This window comes from Crocodylus porosus, unplaced genomic scaffold, assembly GCF_001723895.1.
Source record: "Crocodylus porosus isolate Cpor-Errol unplaced genomic scaffold, CroPor_comp1, whole genome shotgun sequence".
NCBI lineage: Eukaryota > Metazoa > Chordata > Crocodylia > Crocodylidae > Crocodylus > Crocodylus porosus.
The window spans coordinates 3,275,787-3,300,171 of NW_017728886.1; the positions used below are offsets into that span (position 1 = coordinate 3,275,787).

Here is a 24,385-nt window from a genome sequence, read left to right on the forward strand (position 1 = left end):
AGCAGAGATAATCTTCTGTAACTTTAAACTTGAGTGGAACAGGTTTAAAGCAACCAGTGTTTGACCTTGGTGTAGAGCAGACAGATGAAAGTTACAGTCGGTCATCTGCTAAGCATCGTTATTTTGAAGTACTTGTTCATCTGAGCACGTCCAGGATCACTTTTGGTCACTTTGCGTTAGTTTAAGAGCCTCGGTCGGGGGTCGCAACTGTACGATGGGAAGCGCCGTAGGACTGGGGAATGCAGACGGTCTTGGTGATTCCCTTCCCCGTGTGATTCTGCTCCTGTATTGGGTCTGACACCAATGCCTTGGTGCCCATCTTTGGGATGCTGCTGCTGTGATGGTAGGTCTTGAGCCAGGGTGAGAGCTGATGTATTCCTGAAGTCCTGTAATGTGCGCCGAGAGGGAAGATGGCGTTATCCAGAAGCTGCAGGATCCAGCCAGATTTGCTTCTCTCTGGGATTTGCTCAGTCCTCGTGAGCTCAAAGCAAGGATGACGGCGGTGAAGCTCCAGTCAGCCCTGGACAAGAGGGTTTGGGTGTTCCCCTGCAGATAGAGGCCAGTGAGTTTTGGGTTGATTTGGCCCTACATGACCGATGGCTGGAAGACGCTTCCCGGCACAGCTGGTTTCCAGGCATGAACAGATGACACACTTGGCATAGAAAAAGAAAAAAGCAGCTGGCAGACGTTGCAAACCCCCTAATCAGAGGTGATTTTGCCAAATCTGGCAGAGGCCTTTCCCATGAAAGAACTGGGTTCACATTGGTGTACAGAAACAGCCTAAATTACACTGTACTGAGACGTGTCCATCTGTCTGTCCCCTTAGAGGCCATCACAGGCCTGCTAGGCTGTGGGATACCAGGTCCCCGGCTACGTGGGTTGCTGTATGGGTTATTATAACCAGCTGCTTCTAAGTCTGAGTAAAAGAGACAGTGCCCTTTTTCTAGGGTGTAGAAAGAGAGGATCGTCACAGCCCGGCCACCACTCATCCACTTCTCTCTGTAACCCCACCCTTGGTCTTGTTCACCGCAACCGTGCCAGGGTTGCAAGCGGGTCTGTCGAAGCTGAACCGTAGTGTGCAAGCAGCCCGTGTTGCCTGCTCCGAAGCCAGGCTGGTGCAAAACTGGAGGGTTCACGATGGCAAATGGGGTTAACTGAGCCAAGTATTTGGCCACTAACTTGTTAAGTGAACAAAAATCAAAATGTTACATGGAAAATCACGACCTTTTCCTCATTTGCATCAACATTTTCCATGGAGGTGGGAGGGGGGCAGGGTGTGGGACATCCCTTGCTCCAGATCCTCCTATGACGATGCAAGCCCTGTGGGGGCCAGCCAGCTGTGGGGGCTGGTGTAAAGGAGCAGGGCTTTGTCTTCTCCGTGCTTTGCCCTTCCCCATCGGTAGCACTGGCCTTCTGTAGTCTTGTGCGCAGGTGTATGATGCTTGCCTGGTCATTGTGTGTGCACCTCGCTTCCCATGATACTGTCCCAGGGGAGGTGTCAGTGTATCCCATGGTGCTGCTTGTCCTTCATCCCAAGTCCTGCTCCCAGGCCCTTTCCCCGCTTCTCCACCGTTCTCGCCTTTCTTATCCCATTCCTTGCCTTGCAGTGTGTGACCTGCGGGAAAGGGTTTAAGAAGCTCTGGTCGCTCCACGAACACAATAAGATCGTCCACGGCTATGCCGAGAAGAAGTTCTCCTGCGAGATCTGCGAGAAGAAATTCTACACCATGGCTCATGTGCGGAAACACATGGTCGGTGAGTGTGGTGGGGGCATTTTGTCCTGGGGCTGGGGGCTGTGGGGCTGTCACTCTTACCAGATACGCCACCTAAGGGCATGCCTAGAAAGGACTTTCAGTGTCCTTTCTACGGCTGATGTAGGGAGGCCGGTGCGGTGTCCCTTATTCTCATAAAGCTTCTTGTTCAGCATCAGAAGAAAGATGACTCTTTACTGCAGACAGGTGACGAGCTAGCACTTTTTTTTTGGTCTCCAATGTAGCTTTTGATGCAGCTGTCTAATGGCTTGCGGCTGGGTTTACGTGCTCTGAAAAGCAACCCTGCCGAAATAACTTTCTTAGCTATGGCTCTTTAGCTGGAGTTAGTCAATTAAGGAAGACCTGAGTTTTCTGTGCAGTGCTCAACACAGCCAACAGCTGCAAGCAGAGGCCGTAGGATCTTTCCCTTCTCACGCTGCTTCGACCGGAGTGTCAATTCAGTGACGTTTCCAGGGTCCGGGTCTGCTCTTCCGTCACTGAGGAAGGACAGCAGGGGTTGAAACTACGGGGGGGGAAGGGAGAGGAAGCCAGGTTTGATTTGTTGGTTTTAACATATGAGAAAGAAAGACGCAGCTGGACCTTGGAGGTTGCAAAGCAGATAATTAGTAAAAACCCCCTCTTCATTATTGAGCAGTTTTGACCTGGGTCTATGGAGAGAGGATAGCTAAAGCACCTTCTCTTTCTCACTAGTACAGGGAAGCAGCATTGTAGACAGCTCTGGTACTTTTTTGAGCAGCACTAAAACAGGGTGATGAATGCAAACAGTAAGAGAACAGAGGAGCAGCAAGGTGACACGATGATGACTTCTAGACGGTGCGTGCATTGGTTAAAAAAAATCTCCATTTTATTTTGATCAGTCTGTCTCCCTTGCCCCATCTCTTCTCAGCTCGCTCACTCTAACACCATGCAGAAAGTAGCTCTGTTCCTCCTCACCCATGCGGGGCACCTGCATTTTTCTGCCACCGGTAGTTGGTACTTGCCATGGCAATATACATTTGCCGGCTGCAGTGGTGAGAATGTGTTAAAAGGGTGTTCGTTTTGTCTTTTTAGCAATTAGGGGCAATTTTCCCCAGTGCCTACTGCTGCTCTAGGGGGAATTGGAGGCTGGAATAATTTAGGGTCAATTTTTTTAACTTCAAAGCAGAAGCGTTTCAATTTGGGATGATTCCAGCAGCATACGAAGAGGACTTTCCATGCTGTTGTATGTGGGCTAGAATATGAATGTCCTTCGTGTCTCTGTTTTGCAATGACACTGTTCTGGAGTCCATCTCAATATAGAGCAGCCCTTTGTGTTTTGACACGGGTGATTTCTTTCTTTGGAAAAACAAAAGCCAGCAGAAATGATCGAAGGATGTAGAAAAACAGCAGGCTGGAAGGTTCTTTGTATTGTAATAGCGCACGGGGACTTTAATTGGGCTAGAGCATCGTGTGCCAGGTGCTGTACATGCAAGGAGCAAGACGGTCCCTACTTCTCAAGGAGCTTTCTGATGACGGGGAGAGGCGGCAGCAAAACTCGGCTGGGGGAGCCGAAGGCAACAAACAGCAAGAGGGCTCTGATTTGTGTGATAATTGTGATGGCAAACCTAGTCGGCACGGAGGGTTGTGTGAGCATCGTGCCAGAGGGGTGTCCTAAGGAGAGGTGTGAGGGAGGAGGAGAAATTGGTGGGTTACTCAGTTAGCAAGCTGTCAGTACTCAGCTGCCCTGGCACACTGGAGCCTAAGCCGTCACTGTGCTCACGTGTGTTGTTTTGCAACTTGTGTACTGCCATTGGGGTCCTGGCCAGGTACAAACACAGCCCCCTGCAGTGCCAAGTCTGGACAGCCTGGCCTTGCAGTGGTGGGGATGAGCCCCACCACCATTACAGGGTATATACCACAGCTGTATTGCCCCCCTGGCCAGCCCAGCACTGGTGTTGAGAATCAAGCCCAGCCACAGGTCCCAGAGAGTTTCAGAGCTGCAGCGGGGACCCCTGTAAGCCATCTCGTCTTTTTGGGCTTGGGCTTCATGTAGCACGAGTGAGCATGTGGTGCCTCATTCCTGGCGGCACCCCAGACCCGACACATGGCCACGGCCTCTGCCTCGATCCCTGCCCGTCCTGCCTTAACGCCCTTCTTCTGCCTTTTCAGCTCACACCAAGGACATGCCTTTCACTTGCGAGACGTGTGGGAAGTCCTTCAAACGCAGCATGTCCCTGAAAGTCCATTCTCTTCAGCACTCTGGGGAAAAGCCTTTTAAATGTGAGGTAAGACCCTTCCCCCTCTTCGTTGTTCACAGGGGTGACCACATCTCTGCCTGAGCCTCCCCTTGATTGCACTTGATCCCCTTGCTTGTACCCGCTCATGACAAGCCTTCCTCCACTTCACCCTTTCCTGCCCACCTCCTCAGTTCTTATAACCAGTCTTTCTTTGAGGCCAAGGGCCCCAAACCCAAATACAAGCCAAGCCTGAAACAAAGCCCTGAGAAATAATGATAATTAATAGATGTTGCTACCTAGCAGACACCACTCCCCTGTACTGGAGGGGTTTTGAATGAGCAGCAGCTTTTGGCTGGAGCATGCTATGGTCCCTGAGTAGCTGGGGTGGGTCACAGATCATTTACCCACTCTACAGACAGGGAAGCTGAGGTCCCAGATGCTGACCGACTTGGCCAGGCTTGCATGAGGACGTGGCTGCACTGTGGAAGAAATACATGAGTCCTGCATCTCGGTCCTTGTTTGTAACCCAGCTGTCTGTTACCAACTTTTCTTTTGAGGCCTTAAGGGCATAGGCCAACTTGTAAATAGGGCTCATGAGTATCCTGGGGGTGTTTTATTCCATAACTGCTTAATCTCGGGGTCCTTGAAGAGAGCCGGCCGTTCCTGGAGTCCCTACGTGGCCCACAGCCACGGTCCAGTACGATTTGGTGTATCTCTGCCCCATTCTTAGTGGACAGGCGTCTGCGCCGCAGAATGAGCAGCTCTAGTCCCTACCTGTACTGCGTCTGTGAGACGAGGCCCCCAAGGCGTGAACAAGCAAGAAGAGCAAAGGACTGTCTCGCTGTCTGAGGCGGCCTTCCAGCTTTGCGGGTGAAGCAGGTTGATAAGGGAACCCGAGGGTAATTCGCACTGCTTCTGCCCGTGGCAGTGTTGATCGCTATGGTTTTGGGAGCCCTGAAGCAACGAACACTGCTACCACTCCCCTGCCACTAACTTTTTGGATCCATGGGGAGCCCTTGGGCTTCACGTGTTGGATCAAACCAGCACATGGGGTTGGACTTGGTGCATGCAGGCTGACTTGATGCATGACCCCAGACCTGGTGCATGGGGCTGGACCCGGCGTGTGGCTCTGGATGCATGGGGCTGGCTTGTGGGCTTTTATTTTGTCCTGTTGTTGTTCTGATCCAGGCATTGGTGCTCAGATAAAATCCCATCCGGGGGAACAATCCGAGTATTATATTTGTATTCCCATAGCATGAGGACTTTGGGCCTAACCAGCATCCATCCCAGGGTGTTTGTTTCCCTCCTGTGGTCGGGTGATAGAGAATTAGAACCTTCCACTTCCTTCAAGTTAATGAACTTTTGTCTCATCCTCTGGAGCTCTGGCCCTAATCCCTGGTGAGGACCCTCCCAAAGGGGAATGGTTGGAGTTTGATTGACGGTGTCAGTAAACAGGCCAAAATTTCCTTTTATTACATCTAGAGACCAGTGGCAACTATACATGTAGCTTGCATAAATGTGCTAAAATACTATAACAAATACCAACCATGGATGAGCTGGCAGCGCTCCTGCATTTATTAATGACTGTGCCCACACAGCACCTACACTGACAAGCATTTGATGAAAATACTTGCAACTGGGCTAGAGAGAGAGATTCTAGCTCTCCCTTGCTGGTTGGCTTTGCAAATCCAGTTCACACCAGCAAAGGACCCTTCTCTCTTGCTCTATTTGAATCCCTTTAGATTTCTCATCCAGGAATGGATTAAATTTAGCCCCCCTGACTCCCAGGCAGCCTCTCTTATTTTTTTCCCAAAATAAACCACCTACTCATAGTTTACCCATAATCCATTCTCAATGGAGCTTCACTGACTCTTGTCTGTCACCTTCCCTGCCACCTTAAGGTATCTATAGCAACTCCTTTCCTTTGTGGAGGGGTTAGCACCTTCCACCTTGATAATGCTGGCACTTTTAACTGTCTCTCTGTCTCTGCTGAAAACCATGGTTACCTAAAGATTTGATCCATGCTTGTACAGAAGAATATAGTCAAACATCCCATTGCCTGTTACATGTAAACTTCCTTAACGTATAACATGAGTTAGTCTGTAAAGCTAAAAGCAGAGGACCAGCTTAATCCAGAGGTAATTAGTCCAAGATTTGACTCCTCTCAAAACAGACATTTATGTGTGATCCTTAAAGGGCAGTTAACTCGAACTAGTGATTGCTTCAGGACAAAGTGTTAATTCAGATGCTTCACAGGTACTTAAATGTGGGACCATGGACTTGTTCATCTCTAAAGTTTGCTGCCAGACAAAATGCTCGCATCTGAATCCAACAGGTTGTCTGTTTCTAGCTTAAGCTGCTGCACTGCTTTGCCTTCTGTCTGTGAATCCTATAGGCACTGTACAGCTAATGGGTCCTTATCTCAGTAATACAGCGCTTCTCAGGTCCTGATGAATTTGCAGATCGCTGACTAGCAAACTTGGGGGCTTTGCTATTTGGATATCAGTGTCAGGTGGAAGTGAGGTCACACCCTGTAGGAGTTGAAGAGATTCTTCCTAAAAGCGTGAAGGAGAAGACGGGCTTTAGAGACTGCCTAAAGCCGTGGTTTTCAACCTTCTTCATTTGCAGACCCCGCTGGAAATTTTGAATGGAGCTGCAGCTCCCTTTGAACGGTCAGTGTAGGCATTCACATACTTTTGATTGATCATGGTTATCTTTCATGACCCCCTTGGACATTATACGTGGACCCCCCAGGGGCCTGTGGACCACCGGTTAAACATCACTGGCCTAGATGATCATAGAAGCGGATCCAGCATTTTGTGGGAGCAGCGACTGGTGCTGTTGGGGTGTCTGCACCTCACCCCCTCTGCTCCCTGCTTTCTTCCACACCCCTCTCTCTATCCTCCTTGCATCAGGGTGGGCAGACCACATTGCAAGAACAGTAGTTGGGGCCTGTTTTAAACAATTGCCCCTTCCCCTCCATGCTCAGAGGCTTGTCCCCTTCCCTCCCTATCTCCCCTCACCTGCCGCTGCCTCTATACCCAAGGACAAACGGCGCTCCAGTTGCCCCTGCCTGCTCTTGGGTTTCAGGGAGGGTGAACGAGCCTGCCCTTGCTGCTGTCCCAGGCTGAGCCTGCCCCTGTCCAGCCCAGCTAGAGGGGCAGGGGTAAAAGCGGCAACTGGGGAGGAAGACGAGAGAGAGGGAATTAAAAAGTTGAGGAGTGAATTCTGCTCTCGTAACGTGCCGTTGGTTTGGGGGCCTGGTGAGCACGCACAGAGGAGAGAAAGTGTGGACCACTGGTTACGGCACCAGTATAACTGGCCTTTACAGCACCAGAAATGAGAGGGCCCACACAGTACAGCTGTATGCTGGTATAACTTAGAAGAGTTCAGTTTTGCATTTGAAACTCTTTTGGCCAGACACTGCAAAGGTGAAGGATTGAGATAACAATGGCAGTTGTTTTAAATAATTCCTGCAGAATGCCCAGGTTTTGGAATGGGCGGTAGGTCGGTAAGCAGCTCTCTTAACCACAAGAATACAGGTGGTAGCTTATCTTTATGTTGCGTTCTCCCCTCCCGTGTCATCACCCCGATCTGTTTGCTCCTCCGTCGTCTGCGGTCACTTCTCAACCTCTTTCCTGGCAGGGGAACTACCACGACCACGATGGTGGCAGGGCTAATACCCTGACCAAGGGAATGCAATTAAAATGGGGCTGTGTAGTGGAGGGTGCACCCTCGTCTGCTTGCAGACGACTCCCTGTGAGAGCTTCATGGTTAGCTCCCACTGGCCGGCTTCCAGCAGGAGGATCTTGGCTGCATGCTGACTTTATGGAAATGGGAGACTCCTCCCTAGCTTGCTCCTGCTGACATAGGGCTGAGGGCAAGCCAAACTCGGGGGCACCCAAACCTCAAGCCTCTGAGCTTGGGCTTGCACCTAGGATGACTGTTCAAAGGATTTGGAAGTATCTGAAGCCGCAGGGTGGGGTGGAGGATACTTGCCAGTAGCAGGGCCACATATGGTTCTTGAATGATTCAAATGGATTTGGACCTGATCTGGCTAATTTGACCTGGAGCATGAAAAAAATTCCTTAAAAAAAAAAACCCAAAGCAAAACAAATAAATAAACCCCTCTTTCAGTCCCATAAAGGCAGGTCTTGGTGTCCTTGTTTCTAGAGACACTTTGGTGCCCCCCAGGCACCATGCAAGGATTCAGAGATACATTTGCTTTATCCTGAATGTCACATTGCTCAGTCCTGGAGAAAAATGCTAGGAAGCTGTAGCCCACTAGAACCGTCCACAGGGTTTATGGATTATGATGTGGTCTCAATTCTGCTGTCTCTAGGTCAGCACCTCTATAGCACCCTGTGGTCAGTACATATTAAACACGCTTGAGTTCAGTATCGGACAGATGCAGAAGTCCGGATCGTCAAGCTCAAGCAATTAGTTTATTAACAGAAGGCAAAAATTACACTTCTATAAAGAAGGCAAATTACCTCCTGGGGGAGCAGCGTCACAGAGTTTGCCTCATGTCAAAAATCTGCCCCAAAGGAGATGCTCAGAGGCACTTATTTAGGACCTGGTTTCACCAGACGGACTAGCAGAAGTTTCCCACGTTGGCTGTGATCTGCCTCTGTGCTTTACCCACGGTATCTCAAACTCAGCATGCAGTTTATTTGCTGGAGCTCAATGCACTCTGGTACACGGTCTGCAGCTGGAACATCAGTAGAGCCGTGATTTGTCCGAGATACGCTGTCATCTCAAGACTAGCTTAGCCCAAGTGAAATGCATTCTGGGATTATAGTTCATAGTTATTTACTTAAGTACAAACTTACTGGCAATATAATGGATTGACTAACCAAGGCCATGTTGAAAGTGGAACAAGAGCTAGATGAAGCCAGGTAAAACCTTGACGCCTTAGACTGAGTCAGGTTCCCTGAATTAGTTCAGGATAGCTTTGATTTGGAGGGGTCACAGCCCTGCCACTGACTCTTTTTGGGACCTTGGGCAAGTTGTTGGTGCTCTTGGCATCTCAGCCCCCCATGTGCCCACAGCAGCTGCTACCTGCCATCGAGACTAAGTGAACCAGTGTGTGCTAGAGAAACTCCCTCCTTTCTACTTGCTCCTGCTCCCAGCCGTGTCCCTGCCCTCGTCTCACCTCGCCCTCTCCATTTCAGAATTGCAACGAGCGGTTCCAGTACAAGTACCAGCTGCGCTCTCACATGAGCATCCACATCGGACACAAGCAGTTCATGTGCCAGTGGTGCGGGAAGGACTTCAACATGAAGCAGTATTTCGATGAGCACATGAAAACGCACACAGGTGAGACCTCCTATAATGCCTGCCCCAACGATGAAGTACCAGGGGCGTCCTGCTGTAGCTTGCGATCTCCCCAACGTACCTCCTAGGGACATGCAGCACCGACCGTCTCTGCTGCTCCAGACTTGTGCGTGGCTCCCTGCCTCATTCCAGCGTTTTGGGGCAGATTTGGATTCTGCTACAAACTGCTTGAAAACGGTAGCATGACTAGGGTGGGCAAGGAGGGCATGAGGTCCCGGGGTTGACTAAGGGAGGTGGGGGGGCACCCAACTGCAGGGCGCCTGTAGGGGGGTTCAAGGCCTATAGTAACTTTAGGCTGTGGCTGCATTGAACAGGGGAAGGTGTCTCCCAGCCAAGTAGCTAACCCCATTGACTGTCCCCTTACAGGTGCCGCCAGGTTAAAGGGTTTTACATCGTTGCTCAGCATGGGATTCTGTGGGGCAGGCAAGAGACTCAACTCTGCCAGGGGGATGCTTCCTCTTGCTCCATGCAGCTGGACCCTGCAGCTGCCAGGAGCCTCGAGCCCCACACCTCTACCCATCGAGTCCTAAAAACAGCTGCCTAGGGCACAAACCCTGCCTGGAGCACCTCTGACTGGACAATGGGTTGATTTGGCAGGTTAGCAGGGTCTAAGAGACATAGAGGATAACTGCAGAGAGGAGTGGCTTGACGTTGCAGCAAAGTAGGTTTAGACTGGATATCAGGAACAACATCTTCGCTGTTAGAGCAGTGAGGCTGGGGAATAGACACATAAGAAGCTATGGCGTCTCCGTCATTGGGGGTCTTCAAGTTGAGGTCGGACAGCCACTGGTCAGGGGATGATCCAGGTGACCCGTTGTCTTCTATGGGTATTTCCCATGCTGCTGGGCTTTGCTGATTGCCACCTGGCACCAAAAAGGATTTTTCCCCCTCTGTTGCTACTTGAGGCAAGGTTTTGTTTCACTTTCCTTGGAGGCATTGAGCATTGGCTGCAGCTGAGGCTGGGGATTTTGTGCTGTCCAGTGCTCCTCCTGGGACTTAACCCTGGAGGGTCTTGGCTAGAGGGTCTTACATCTCTGTTCAGGGTCAGATAGATCACCACATTTGGGGTCAAGAAGCAGTTTTACCCCATGGTCAGATTGGTATGGGCGGTGGGGGGGTTTGCCTTCATTTGCAGTGGGGGACACGGCCCCTTTCCTGAGATCTTTAGAGTGTATATTAGCAACCTTTACAGCAGCAGGATGTTGGCTGCTGTGGTCCCCCTGCTTTACCTGTGGCAGGTTAAGGTGTTGTATTGTGTCAGAGTTGACCATAGTTTTGCTAATAGGTTAGATAATGGTTTGATTAGGGATGATCCTGTCTCAGGCAGGGGGTTGGACTAGATGTGACCATTGGAGGTCCCTTCCAGCTCTACTTAGCTCTGAGTTTCTCTGATAAGGTCTCAGTGTGGCCCTGCTGAATTTTATTTTATTTTATTTTATTTTTTGGAGCACAGGCTAATCTTCAACAGGATCTCCAGCTCTGCCTACTGTGCCCATGCTTGGGGAGGGGTTTTATGGCAGAGCATATAAGACATTTTACTATGACTCCACCTGGGTGAATCATAGGATCAGAGAAGGGAGCTCAGGAGGTCACATCTAGTCCAGCCCCCTGCTCAAAGCAGGACCAGCCCCAACTACATCATCCCAGCCAAGGCTTTGTGAAGTGGGGTCTTAAAACCTCCAAGGATGGAGATGCCACCACCCCTCTGGGTAACCTGTTCCAGTGCTTTACTGAAACTCTTGTGCCTTTACCTCCACTAAGCCTAGTGAGCCACTAGGTGTAGCTCAGGTTGTCCAAACAGTGGCCTACGGACTACATCCAGGGTTAACACACTGCCCGTAGGCTCCTGGCCAGCAGCTGTTTCCCCCATTGCTCTGGCTGCTGGGGTGCCCGGGGTCTTTGCAGCAGGGCAGCATGGTGGGAAGGGGCCCTGGGAGCCGACTGCCTGCATGGCAAGGAAGCTGCTCGGTATGGCATGTGAGCCCATGGCTGTGCAGCACGCAGCTCTAAGCCACACAGGCCACGGACAGCGTTTGGTTAGGTGAACCTTGATTCCTGGACATGTTTTTTCCCGGGTCTGAGCTGAGAGCCACAGCAGAGACGGTCCTACGAGAGCGGTGCATTGGCTCTATGGGGCTAAAACCCCTGGCTTACAGGGGAAGAGATGAGGGAAGGGCCCAGGCCTTTGTTGGGGGTGGGAGTGGACTACCCACAGGCGGAGGCAAGAGAGGTCTGTAACTCCCCCCTCCCTCGTCTCCTCGCTCCCCTAGGCGAGAAGCCCTACATCTGCGAGATCTGCGGCAAGAGCTTCACCAGCCGCCCCAACATGAAGCGCCACCGCCGGACACACACGGGCGAGAAGCCGTACCCCTGCGACGTCTGCGGCCAGCGCTTCCGCTTCTCCAACATGCTCAAGGCCCACAAGGAGAAGTGCTTCCGCGTCAGCAACCCCCTGGCTCCGGACACCAACAGCACTGGCGGCGGTGGCCTGGCCCTTCCCCAGAGCACCGTCTCGCCTCACCTGCCCTCGGGCGCTGGCATCTCTCATGCGACACAGCACCCCCATTCGCTCTCCTTGCCGCTGCTTCACCCTCTCCCTCAGACCCTCCCTCCTCCTCCTCACCTACCGCCACCGCCTCCCCTCTTCCCAGCCGGGCGGATCAACTCGAACAACAATTAGGCCCTGCACGGGTGCACACAAACTGGTCTGCCCGTCGGCGAGTGCCCAGCAGGCGTTTCGTTCCCATTGCTTGGGATGGGAGGGAGGAGAAGGGGGCTCGTTCCCTCTCTTCCCCCACTCCTCCTTTCTCATTGTTTTTCTTTTGATTTATGGGGGGGATTTTTGCTCGTAAGCTTTCCACCGAGGGGACGGGCTCTCTGGGCCAGAGCTCATGTAGCAGGAACAAGCTCCCAAGCAGCTTGGAGTGCACTAAAACTGGGGGGAAACACGGTGTTTAAATAACAGTGTAGACAAAAGGCCCTTTCTTCCCCTCCTCTTCTCCATGGTTTCATCTCTTGTGCTTCCCAGCCCGACCTGTCCTCATGCCCAGCTTGCTCAAGGGTTTTCCTGAGGTGACTCCCCTACGCGGCAGTGCTTAGTACCAGGGTGGCTTTGGCCCCTACCTATTCTCAACCACAGCTGCTGCTTGTTTCCATGCATTTGTCCATGTTCCCTGCCATGATATTAGACGATCAGAGCTTTGGATTTACAACGCACGCCCCCTCCGTCAAGCCGTTCCCACTCACTCCTCCTAGTAGTGGATGTTTTCAAGTCTCCATCTGGTTAACAGCCGTTTTACCTTGTCCGAGCTCTGCAAAAGGCTTGGTAGCAATCGCTCTCCACTTTAATATGCATGCAGGGCTCTGTTTTAGTCTGAAGGGCTTTCTGCTGGGAAGAATACTGCATCCTGTGGCCTGTTGACTTCATGGGCTGCCCCGATAACAACTGCTACCTTGCGGCCTTTGGCAGTAGCTGCTTATAAGTGAAAAGCGTACGAGACAGATGCACACGGGTGCAAATGTGCAAGAGAATTAGAAACACTTTTTGAGACCTGGTGAGGGACACTGAGGCCTTTTTTTTTTTTGCACTGGAGGGAGCTACGAAAATAGGCACAAGGAAGGAAATAGATACAGGTAGGGGGGTCACCAAGTGATGGGCTCTGAAAATGGGGTACCGTTTATTCCCGTTTCAGAAAAGCTCCGTTGGTCGAAGCAGCAGTGGGAGTTTCTAGGTGTAATCTAGGCATGTCCTGTGCTGGAGTCATTCTGCTTGAAGGCTGGCGCAGCACAGAGGATCTTGGTGTGCGTTCATCATTTCGTGCATGTGTGTCAGCTACTGGGCATGGCTTTGCACTAATGCAGTCAGTATGGAGAGGGTGTTGCCATTACCGGGAATCTCCAGTGCCCACAACAGGGATGACCTGTCTGAGGGCTTCACGGTGCGCTACTATGCTTAACAATAGCTGTTGAGGGAGCTGTTGCATTTTATCCTGCCTTCTTCCCACCCAAAGCCTGTGACACATGCTCACAGTTTGGTAATCTAAAGCACAAGCCCCAGACACACCTGCATCCCGTGGAAGCGGTCACTGGCTGTGGTTCAAATACCAATTCTTCGGAGGAGAGGAAACCACCTAGGCTAGGAATTTGGGTAGTTTTTTGTGGGGGGGGGGTTCCAACCAGGGTGTGCAAAACAGTTAGATTCCCTACTGCCCAAAGCCAGCAGTGAGTCTTTATATGCAGGAGCTGAGCTGGAGCTGTGTGTCCCATCACACAGTTGTCCTCCAGGTGAGTACTTGGTCGGCTTTTGGTTTTAAGACAGGTTAGAAGGTGGCTCCACCAGTCCCAGCCTAGTCCCACACATCCTCCTAGTGCCTTATGGGGGTGGACAATAAATCTAACTGGCTTGTAAGCTCCTGGCTGTATGCACAGGGCTCTGGGGGTCCTGAACTCTGCAAATCAGACCTGCTAACCTGGATTGTGCACTCAGCAAGGGTAATAATTTGACCCTTTCCATTCTCTTCTGTGAGGTCTCCTGCCCCAATTTGTTGCTGTCCTTGAAGAGTCCAGGTTATTCCCTCCCCTTCGTGGCACCGAGCTGTTGTCTTTGTACAGAGGGAGTGAGCTTGGCTGTCTGGCTCGCGCTGCTAGTATTCAGTTGCCTTATTGCCATGGGCTTTCTTATGGGAGAAGCAGCCTTAAGAAAATGGACATGCACCTTATGAAACATTGAAAGCCCACGTGTACTTCCAGTTGGGTAGAAAGTTGGCGTTGGCAAGCATAATCCCCTACCCCTGGTGCTGTGTTGCTGTTTGCCGGAGGTGAGCCTCTTCCCCATAACGAGTGGCCTGTTGAGCTAAGGAGAGTTAGGGAGGCCTTTGGAGCATACGCTGAGTCGGTGGTATTAGTCAGTGGTGGTGTCTCTGTGCATTGCCTACAGTTTCTTTGTTCCTTTGCACAAATTGTGTTGAAAACTCCCTGTTTGGCATTTTGCTCGTTGAAGGAGTCTTTGGTGCAGGGGGTGCTCAGTCCCTGACCCTGATGTCATGCGACTTGCACTACAGCGAGCGACTCATAGGAGCTGGTTCAAGGAAGACCGCTCAGGCCCTGTTTTTTGCTAGCCCCTGATGGCAGGAGATGAGTTTTCTTCCTGCAAAGCCCTGTTTCACAGCAGCGGTGTTTACATGTCAGCAAGGTTGCAATGGTGTAACTACTGTAGTGACGCTATAGCTTCCCTCCTCTAGGCAAGGAGGAAGACATCCACGCAAGCACCCTCACTTCCCATCGACGGTAAGGAGGGACTTGGCTGCATTAGGTTGCCGCAGGAGCTGCTTCATCCCTTGCCGAGTGGCACAAAAGCAGCACCAGCCGCAGGGCACGGAGATTGTCCTGCTGTTGATCGCTTCGTGGTGTGCATCTAGGATCTAGAGCGTGCTAGGCATGAGGACAGGAGCCAGGTTCGTAGGGATGAAGCAGTCGTGGTAGAGGTGGCCGTTGGGTATGAGAGAGGGCGCCAGAAGGAGGAGGAAAGCACACGTGGCTGGCTACAGAAGCCATTTCCCATTAGACTGTAAGGGCTTAAGTTGTGGCATCTGTGTGCTGGTTTAGGAAGGAGCCCTGATGCTCTTACCTCTATGGCTTCAGCTCAGAAAAGCATCCAAGCGCATGTGAAGCCTGTCTGTGTTCAGCGGGGCATTGCATCTCATGGAAGGCAACGGGGTTTAACCAGGTGCTTAAAAGTTAAGCACATGCTTCAGTGCCTTGCTAAAGGTGGGTAGGGTAGGATGCTGTGTGAGAAGTTAAAGGGACGAGGAGACTGATACGCAGGGGAGCCCCTTCCCTTTGCATTAAGGGGATTTAAATGACTGATGACTTCGCTCCCACTTCAAACACCAGGTGCTGGCTTCTTGTCCCTAAAGCTCCAGCTTGTCTTTGGGCTTATGCATCTTTCACCTCCCTCGCATCCACAGCTTCTGTATTGAAGTCAGTCAACGTGTTGCAGGGCCTGGCTTCATTCATGCCGTGGAGAGAGGAAGGCCACTGCAGAAATGGCTCTGTACCATCCTTCTGCAGTAGGTGCCACTGCCCTGCTTTCCTGCCCCCAGCCAAATGCACTGGCCTTTGTCAGGACCATCCCTCATCCCCTGCAAATCACTTGTCTGTAGAAGGCTTCAGAGCTTGCAAGTCAGCTGGACGGTCCTTAGGCACCTGGGTTATTGGTAAGAACCCAGTCCATGCTACTGTGGCAGATGTTACCATCAGAGGATGGCTGGGGGTGGTCCATGCAGTAGATCGTCTCATTCAAACCCACCTTCACCCTTGTCCATCGTATCCGGTCCTCATAGGAACTCTAAGCAGAAGCCAGGGTATGAATGGGCACCAGTTTCCTCAGTGCTATCTAGGGTTGAGGCTGGTTGGCAGAGCATCGCGAGGAAAGGTAGTCCTTTTGTGCAGAGAGCTTCACTCCCCCCAGATTCATTCGGCTGGCTCCTTTTCCCAAGAGTAAGCCTGCTCCTTCCCATTCACTCGAGGTAACAAAACGATCCTTTCCCTAAAACCAGTCTTCCTGCCTGCCCCTGCACTGAGTTGGGGCGTCCCTCTAAAGCCGGTGGAGTCATGCTGCTATCCAATGCATCACCGAAAGGTGGGTCTTAGCTGCTTGGAGCTGCCCTGGCAGCAGCTGCCTGGCTGAGATGCAGGTGTAGGGATGAACCCGCTCACAGCCATTAGTCGGGGCAGATTCACTGCAAGAGGCCGCCCAGAGAGCGGGTTCGGGATGGCAAAGCATGGCATGCACACAGCACTTTGAGAACCTGACGGCACCCCCAGGCCAGGCCCAAGACGCGCTTCCAGGAATCCCCCTGGTCTCTGACCCCTTTTGTCTACACCTTTATTAAGCCTAAATGTGTCCTAGGGATCGATCTATTTTGTTACCGTACTGAGAACTGAAGTGGAGCGGTTCCCCAAATGCATTGGCATCATCCCTAGTCAAACTCCCATCAAAGCCTTTGGAGTTGGACTGGCGGGGAGGGGAATGGGCCCATTGCGTTCAAGCGTTTTGTTGTTGTCGTTATTATTTTTTAACTCTTGCACCTTAACCCCCTTCACGTCCCTTCTTCAGCTGACCAAGAGTGCTGAGAGGGGCTTCATTTCCATTAGCCATTAATGCACATTCTGCAAACGACCTTTCCGCAAGCAACTCCACGCGCACGTGTCCCCACGCGCGCCTACACGCCCCGTCTCTCCAACCCGCTTTTCTTTCATTGCGTTGGGAAAGGGGGTTGTTTTGTTTTGTTTTGTTTTTTTTAATTCCCCAGGAGTCTGGTAGCACAGACCAGTTTGCCTCGCGGCCTTCACGAAGCAGGGCTGGCCCCGTTGGACGACAGCCATAACAGAAGTGCAGCAAGAAGACAGCGGATCGATGGGTTGAAAACGGCTGTGACAGTGCAATAGAGATTGGCCTCGGCTGCTAGCAGCTCCGCTGATCATGCTCTTGGTTTGGGAGCCGAGCCGAGAGATGGACCCTTGGCTCGTGTGGACAGAAGCAGTGTTGCGGCATGGCCCTGCCTAGTGACACGTCATTCACGGGGGGACGGAGCGATTAGGACTAAAACAAAGAAAGAAAAAAAACCCACCGTGGTAGCATTGAACTTGAAGGAGACAAACAAAATCCAAGCACTCCACTTGCCTCAAAGTAGTTTCTAACGCCTGACGTTTGGCTGTGTATTATTTTATGGCATTCAGTATCTGTTGCCCAAACATGCCAAGTTTAAAAAAAAAGAAAAAAAAAAAAGAGTGTATCGGTGGGTCTACTCGTGTGAACAAAATAAATGAAGCACTTTATTCTGTATAGTTATGGGGGAAGGGAGGGAGGGAAGCGGGGTGAGTTCGGATGCTTTTCGGAAGCATCTTGAGTCATGTTCTAGGAAATGTATTATTACTTTTTTTTTTTTTTTTTTTTAATGACCATGTGTAATCAATATATGTTTATCTCAAGTCCAATTACAGCAGTGCTCTGTTTGGCATGGTGCAATGTGTGGGAAGGGTGGTGGCTCTCTTACACTGGAGAAAGTCATGGTCTAATGTAGCAGCACCAAATCCTGCTCAGCTGCGGATGGTTGTTGGTCACAGCAAACGGCCTAAAACCAAATGGGTCCCAGATGCCTATAACGTGGAGGCGAGCCCTGGGGAGATAGCAGCCCCCAGCGCGCATCTCCATCCTGAGTGGTTTTACTGATGGCGGAGTTGGGTTATTGCTGGCACCTGCTGCCTGGGCTGGTGCAGCTACTTGCATTTTGTGCCTCTCTGGACTAAACGTTTGGTGACCCCGTGAGGTTCGCTCTTGACCTCCTACCAGGGAAATGGGGAGCGGCAGCTGTTGCCACGTGCAGTGTAGCACCACCGAAACCGGTGTGAGAGCAGGATTGAGTCCTTGGTCTGCGTTCTAGCTATCTGGAAATCTTTTATGATTGTTAAAGAGGTGGTGAGTGGGAGGACTGAACCAATAAATGAATCCGCCTTTTATAAAAGAAAACATCCCCTGTCATTAAAGCGCACCGCTTGGTCCCTTTGGCCCCATTCTGGGGGATTGCTGTCGCCAAAAAGGGCTCGGCAGGACTGGCACCTTTGCAGGCATTTGGCACGCCTGCAATTCCTGTTGATGGTGGTGGAAGGTAGTGGAGCGTGGGGACTAAAGAGCCAGGCCCTTAAGCGAGCAGCATTTATTGCTGGATGGTGGTTTGAGAAGGGAGGGCACAAATGGGTAAAGATGTCTGTGGATTGTTGGAAGCGGCTGTGGGGTGTGGTGGCGGGTAGAGCCCTTGGGCCTACTTCATGGGTTGCAGCAGGTGTGGAGCGGCTTTTCCCTCGCACACCCCAAATTGCAATGCAGTTGTATATCAAAGCTGGAGAGCAAGGCCGCATCGGTTCGTGATTCTGCCCAGAAACGGGGCTCTGCAAAACGGCGCCGTTCTGATTCGACTTCATTTCGACAGGGCAGTGTTTCGTTTCGCGTTTCGTTTCATTTTGAAAGCACTGTTCTGTTTCGTTTCCTCAAATCTGTTTTGGTGATTTGATGCTGTTTCGATGTTTTGCCCATAGGGTATCATGGGGAATCATAAAATGCAGCAGGCAGGTAGATTGGGGTCTCGCCTACACCCCCGAGAGTGCTGCAGGGGCTGTGCCGGAGTCCTTCCAGGGGTGCAGGGCTCCAGTCTGCCTGCCAGATGAAACTGGGTGCTGCCGCCTGGGACCTGCTCGGGAAAGATTGCTGCTGTTGCTGACCCTGGGCAGCAGCATCCTGCATGCAGGTCGGGGGCGCGCACCCCCGGGAGGACTCCAGCACTCCTGGGACTGGCGGCAGCACCGCTCTTCCCCGCGCCGGTCGCAGGCGGCAGCACCCGGCTCCTCTCTGGCAGGCACGTCGGGGGCTCGGACTCCGGCACAGCCCTCCCGGGGGTGCGGGGAGCCTCCCATCTGCCTGCTGGATGACAGGAGGTGGGTGCTGCCAGCTAGGACTGGCGCTGAACCTTTCGAAATGTTTCAAGTTCCCTTGTTTCGTTTCGAAGAGGTTTTGAAGGCTTTTGTTTCATTTTGATTTCCCTGTTTTGAGCTCAAAACGTGTCGAAATAGCTTCGAAATGAAACACCGGGTGAAATTTTGCACAGCCCTAGTGCCTAGCCAGCAATGCAGAGGTGAGCTGCACTGGCTTTTCCTGGGGCCAGCTCCACTTGCCCACTACCGCCTGGCAAGGAGAATATTACGGGCAAAACTTTCTGCTGGGGATGAGCTGGCATGACCCTACCGACTGCAGTGCAGAGGCACCGGTTCTCCCCAGCTTCTTGTTCCCATCATAAACATTTCTGGACAGCACCGATCCCTTAGATCAGTGGTTATCGACCACGTTGGACTCAAGGCATCCCTCGAAACTCAAGAGGCTCTCAGAAAATGCCGAGTCTAGTGGTTTTTTCACTACAGAAAACAGCTAGAGCAATTCTTCTGTTGCAAAGAAGCCAGAAAGACCACGGCAGGGCAGAGTGTTTTTGCATTCTCGTTTGAAATCTCGGGGATTTTTTTTTGTGAAACCTGTTGGCATGCTTAACACTGCTAATATTAGACACCCTCGGGAAGATTTCCAGGCCCTCCAAGGTACCTCGGCACCCTGGTTGGGAATCGCTGCCTTCAATACAAATCCGTAGTCCCGATTCGGGTGTCTGGTCCTTTGCTGCTAGTGACACCTCCGGCTGCCACCTCCTATGGCGTCCAGACGGCACGGGAGTCTGCTCTGCCGTGCCGCAGACGGGACTGCGGGTGAGCCTTTGAGGATGCTAACGCAGGCGTCTGCGCCCTGGGGACTGCTGAGATCTGAAGTTTCATGCAAAGCACAGAAAACTCCCACCAGACTTCAAAGCAGCCGCAGTTGCGCCTGCAGTCCACGGAGCGACATGCTGTTTTGAGAACTGAACAGCGGGCGTGAGAGAGACGTTGCCTTACTCTTAAGAAAGGGTGTCAGGAGCTGCCAGTTTAAATGAACTCTCTCCCAGGATAAATGCAATGCGCGGTCACTTCTCTGCCTGGCGCTGGCAGCCCGAAAGTTGAAACCGATTGATCGTGCTTTCCGCTCCGATTCTTCTGTGGGAGCTCGTAGCTATGTTGACCTCCTTAATGTCCTATAATATTATGCCTAATGCAAGCTAATAGCACGGGGAAGGGGGAGAGGAGGGAGAACCAGCCTGGCCAGCCTTCAAATAGCTCTTCCTAATGGAAAGCAGCACTTGGTGACCTTGATCTGTTCTTCCCTCGCAGCTATAGCGTCGCACCCCGTGTCTGGTCCTTCCGACGTTGTGTTAAGATTGCCTAGGGTTGCGGTCATTATGGAGTGGTTACCTAAATGCGTCCTTCCAAGTGGCGGCACCGCGCGCTGCGTGGTGGGTAACTTCTAAAGTCGCACGCGTGCCCCTGGGTGAGGAGTGGGGAGAGAAACCAAATGCTGGTGCCATGTCAGTTCAAAAGAGCATTTCTGCGTGTGGCGGGGGGAGCCGTTTCCATACGCGAGCCTGGCTCCCCGGCGTGGCGGCGCGACTGCGAGCAGGGGGGCAGGGACCCTGCGAGGTCGGGTAGTCTCGTGTCTCCAGCTGTGGGGTTTGGTGGTTTCCACGCGCTGTGCTTGCATCACAGGGGGCAGCATCAGCCCCCGCCTGCGGGATAGATCACCAAAGCCAATGGCACACGGCGTGGCTGGAAGCTGCTTGAAATGCTGCATCCGTGGCCTCGTTTGCAAAGTGGGCGTAGCAGGAGTGGTGGGGGCGCAGTCTGGTTTGGGAATGTATGGCCACCCCCACTCGGGAAAGCAGCTGCCTGGCCTGTCGTCTCTGGACGGGGGAGCTTTAAGGTGGGATTTGAAGGGGGTGTGTGTGTGGATTATCCCCCATGAGCTGTGCACTTCATGTATATGTGGTAGGGTAACCTCTGTACAGTGTGTGTGTAGAGTAGGATACTCCCCATTGGCTCTGTGTGTTTGTGTGTGTGTGTGTGTGCACATGTGTTCATGTATGTGTGGTAGGGTAACCCCTGTGAGATGTGTAGGGCATCTCCTACGGTGGGTGTGTGTAGGGTATCCCCTCTGGGCTCTGTGGGTGTGTAGGGTATCCCCCAGTGGCTGTGTGTGTGCATGTATGTGTGGTAGGGTATCTCCCAAGGGGATGCATGGGTGTGTGTGTGTGTGGTAGGGTATCTCCCCTGTGTGTGTGTGTGTGGGGGGGGGGTATCGCCCATGGGGGAGGGTGTGGGGGGGTGTTAGGGTATCCTCCAGGGGCAGGGTGCATGGTTTGAGACCACCAGTAGCAGACCCTGAGCCCACGATCAGGCCCCACGGAGGAGCCCGTGGGGAATTCGCGGTCCACCGGGGCAGCGCGCTCCCAGCTCTCTGCAGAGCAGGTGCCCTGAGGGTTGCTCCTGTGCATTTCTGCTTCTCTGCAATCTGTGTGGACTTCCCAGGAATTTAATGGCGAAGAAAGTGCCATCCATGCTGTAGGCCAACTTAAAAGAAAAAAAAGCCCTTCATAAATGAGTCCACAGTCCATTCAAATTTGCCAGCTTTCAGAGTGATCTCCATTATGGTTTCTGCCCTATTCTGTGAGGGATTTCTCTCTCCTGGGCCTTTCATCTCTTTGCAGAGCTACGTGGCCGAGACTTTGGCTCCAAACCTCCCCAGACCTGTGCTTTCCAACGTTGCCCCTTGTAAATGAAGTGGTATATTTGAAAAGGGCAGGAAAATCTGCTTCAGCCCCATTTTGTCCGGGTCAGGGAGAAGAGAAGTTGCTCGGTTAATTCTGAACAAAACCATTTTGCTTTAGTCCCATTTAAGAATCTCTTCTGTGCGATGGCTCAGCTTTCCAAGTGCCTCGTGCAGCTGAGAAGAAGTCCTGCTCGTGGTCCGGACTGAGGAAAAAAAATGCTACCGGGAGTCGCGGCCCCAGGAAATATGTTGGTGAGCGGCTCTCACATCGTGGCTCAAGAGATTTTATATCCCAAAGGCCTTGTCCAGCACCTCTTGAAGCTGAAGGGTGTCTTTTCCATGGGATACAGAGGATGCTTTAAGTGTCCTGTCCTGCAAACATTGCTAAACGAGATGTTTCATTCCACTGGGCCACTTTCTGCCGCTCTTGCTCATCTCTGCACATACTGTCAATGGGTTTACGTGCAGCAGAAGGGGCTGTTTAGCTTCACTATGGTTAGGAGCATGGGGCCAGTGACTTTGATAGATGGTTCACAGCGGAAAGCACTGTCCTCAGCAGTACAGGCTAGCAGGATGTAGGCATGCGGTCCCCAGCTGGGCACGGTGGCTTCCAGGAGGTGACCTTCATGCCAGACCCTGCTTGCTATGCAATCTGTCCTGTCCCCGCTGGGTAACGAGGAGGAAGCTGCTCTCCCCTCCTCGAGAGCAGTCATGTGAATAGGCAATTTTGCACAGATGAATGCAATAGGTGCAGAAAAGACTGGTTCTGATTCGGGTCTTGTATTGACGTGGGAATTTGGAGTGATTTCCGACGGTGATGGTGCTACCTACTAAACGGTATTGATCAGACCCACTTTCCCTGGGGTAGGGGTGGGGAAATCAAGCTTTACTTCATCCACCTACCAGTTGGGTTTGGGGGTCTTCTTGTGAACCTGGAAACCCACGTTACTAAAGCCAACTTTCTCTTATCTCAATGGCTCTCAAATTTTTTAGACTGGTTCCCCTTGTTAGAGTCAAAGCACCTTGGGACAGCACCAGCTCTCAGCTTTCATTGGTTTTTCGACTACAGGAAAATTACTTTAGTATTGCAAAAGAGCTCAGAAAGACCACGGCAGGTCTGAATGGTTTTGACAGTATAGTTCCTTATTCGAAATTTCTGGAGTGATCTTAAAAAGGGTGTGTCGATGTTTGCATGTATAACAGCACTAGTATTTTGTGGCACCTACCTTTTGAATCCCCTTCATAGGATCTCACGGCACCTCAAAATATCCTTGCACCCTCATTGAGCATCACTGTCTTATGAGTAAAGCGGCATGGTGGGTATGTGTTTTAATTCGGATGTTTCCAGGTTTCAGGTGATCCATTTGTGCATGCAGAGCCCCGCAGAGCTGGCTCGCATGTGCGTAGATGCTCCAGCGTAAGGAAATACATGCCCCTCTCTTTATGCCTCATCCTCAGCTGACAGGTTGCAAGAGCATGGCAGAAAAAAATCAGCTTGTGTCCGAACCCTCAGCAGCAGGAGGTGCTATCATGCCATTGCAGTCAATTATTTCTTTTCTTTTCTTTTTTTTTAATAGCTAGACACAGGAATTTCTCTTTTCTGCTAGGCAGCTATTGTATGTCGGAGGTTTCCACTCCAATGAGCTTTGAAACCCTTGAAAGCCTCCTGCAGAAAAATTCTACAGAATTTCAAAGAAAATCGCTTGCTCTTTGGCTTATTATTTTAAAACTATCAGATTTAAAGACACCAAGGCAACTTGAATTTTTTATATTGAAAATTAAATTTTCTCTTGAGCTTATTTTCCTTGAAATAGACCGCCCCATGGCTGTTTAAAAAAAAAAATTCTTAAAAGAAAACCAGGAACCAGCTCTTGATCCATTCGTTCGTGCTCAGTAATGTCACGCCCCACGAGCGCTCCCATCGCCTTCAGGGAGATCGTTTGCTGAGTTAATCGCCGTGCTGTTTCTTGTCACTTGTACTGCAAGTCTTGTGCTATTTAGTGGGGTTTACTTGCTTTTTTAAATTCCCAGCGCCTGACATTATGTGGTTGTGCAGTGATGCCGATTTTCTTGTGCAAGCAAGACTGTAGCCCTGGCCATTGCAGGGGAAGGTGTGAACCCTGAAGGTTCATAATGGCCACTGACCGAGTCAGACCTGTAGGTCCATTTTTGGCCCAGTCTCCTGTATCGCACATGGCAGAGAGCGGATGCTGAAACGCAGAGTTGAACTGGGTCTGTTTAGGGGTTTTTCCACTCTTCCTGTCTTTCTTGCAGGGTCGAGGAAGTTCAGAGGCCGTGCCCCTCCCTTCCATACTGATGCCCCTTTCCTCCAAGCATTTCTCCAGTCCCTTTTTGAATCTAGCTAAACCGCCAGCTTGCACCACACCTGGAGGCTAATTCCAGGAGGAAGAACAACAACCTCAGATTTATCATCTCAACATCTCCCGGTCTCTGATCACGGAAGGCAACCCACGCGACCGACGGGTCAGTGTAAGTGGATGTGGCAGAAGCAGCCAAAGGATTTTTTTTTTTGCTTCTTTTTCTGCACTGTTTCATATCCAGCTGCTTCTCAAACCTCTCGCAATTCAGGACCAACTGTTTAGAGGTTGGCTGTGGGCTTTATTTCCAAAAGTGCTGCTTTTCCACCCAGCCGGTTGGAGAAGCGGGACTCAAATAGCTGAGGCACTTCTGCGCTCCCATATAGCTGTTTGTAACCCCCCTCACCTTGCATACCCTCATCTTTGCAGGGGGGTAAAGAGCCTAACCTGGGAGATATCCGGGGTTTACTGTCTGTGCCTTTTCCTGGAAGCTGAGGGGGCTGGACGTGCTTCCCAAGCACAAATGAAGTG

The 24,385-nt window shown here is 51.5% G+C and overlaps 1 protein-coding gene across 1 annotated transcript in view; it reads left to right on the forward strand.

Annotated features, from left to right (window-relative positions):
• Positions 1–17,080, forward strand: part of ZBTB47 (zinc finger and BTB domain containing 47) — an 87,223-nt gene extending 70,143 nt beyond the window's left edge. The window contains exons 3-6 of the mRNA XM_019529235.1: positions 1,608–1,755; positions 3,900–4,015; positions 9,142–9,286; positions 11,575–17,080. Of these exons, the coding sequence (XP_019384780.1) occupies positions 1,608–1,755; positions 3,900–4,015; positions 9,142–9,286; positions 11,575–11,984 (819 nt within the window). The 3' untranslated portion in view covers positions 11,985–17,080. The remainder of the gene's footprint in view (positions 1–1,607; positions 1,756–3,899; positions 4,016–9,141; positions 9,287–11,574) is intronic.
• The last annotated feature ends 7,305 nt before the right edge of the window (positions 17,081–24,385 follow it).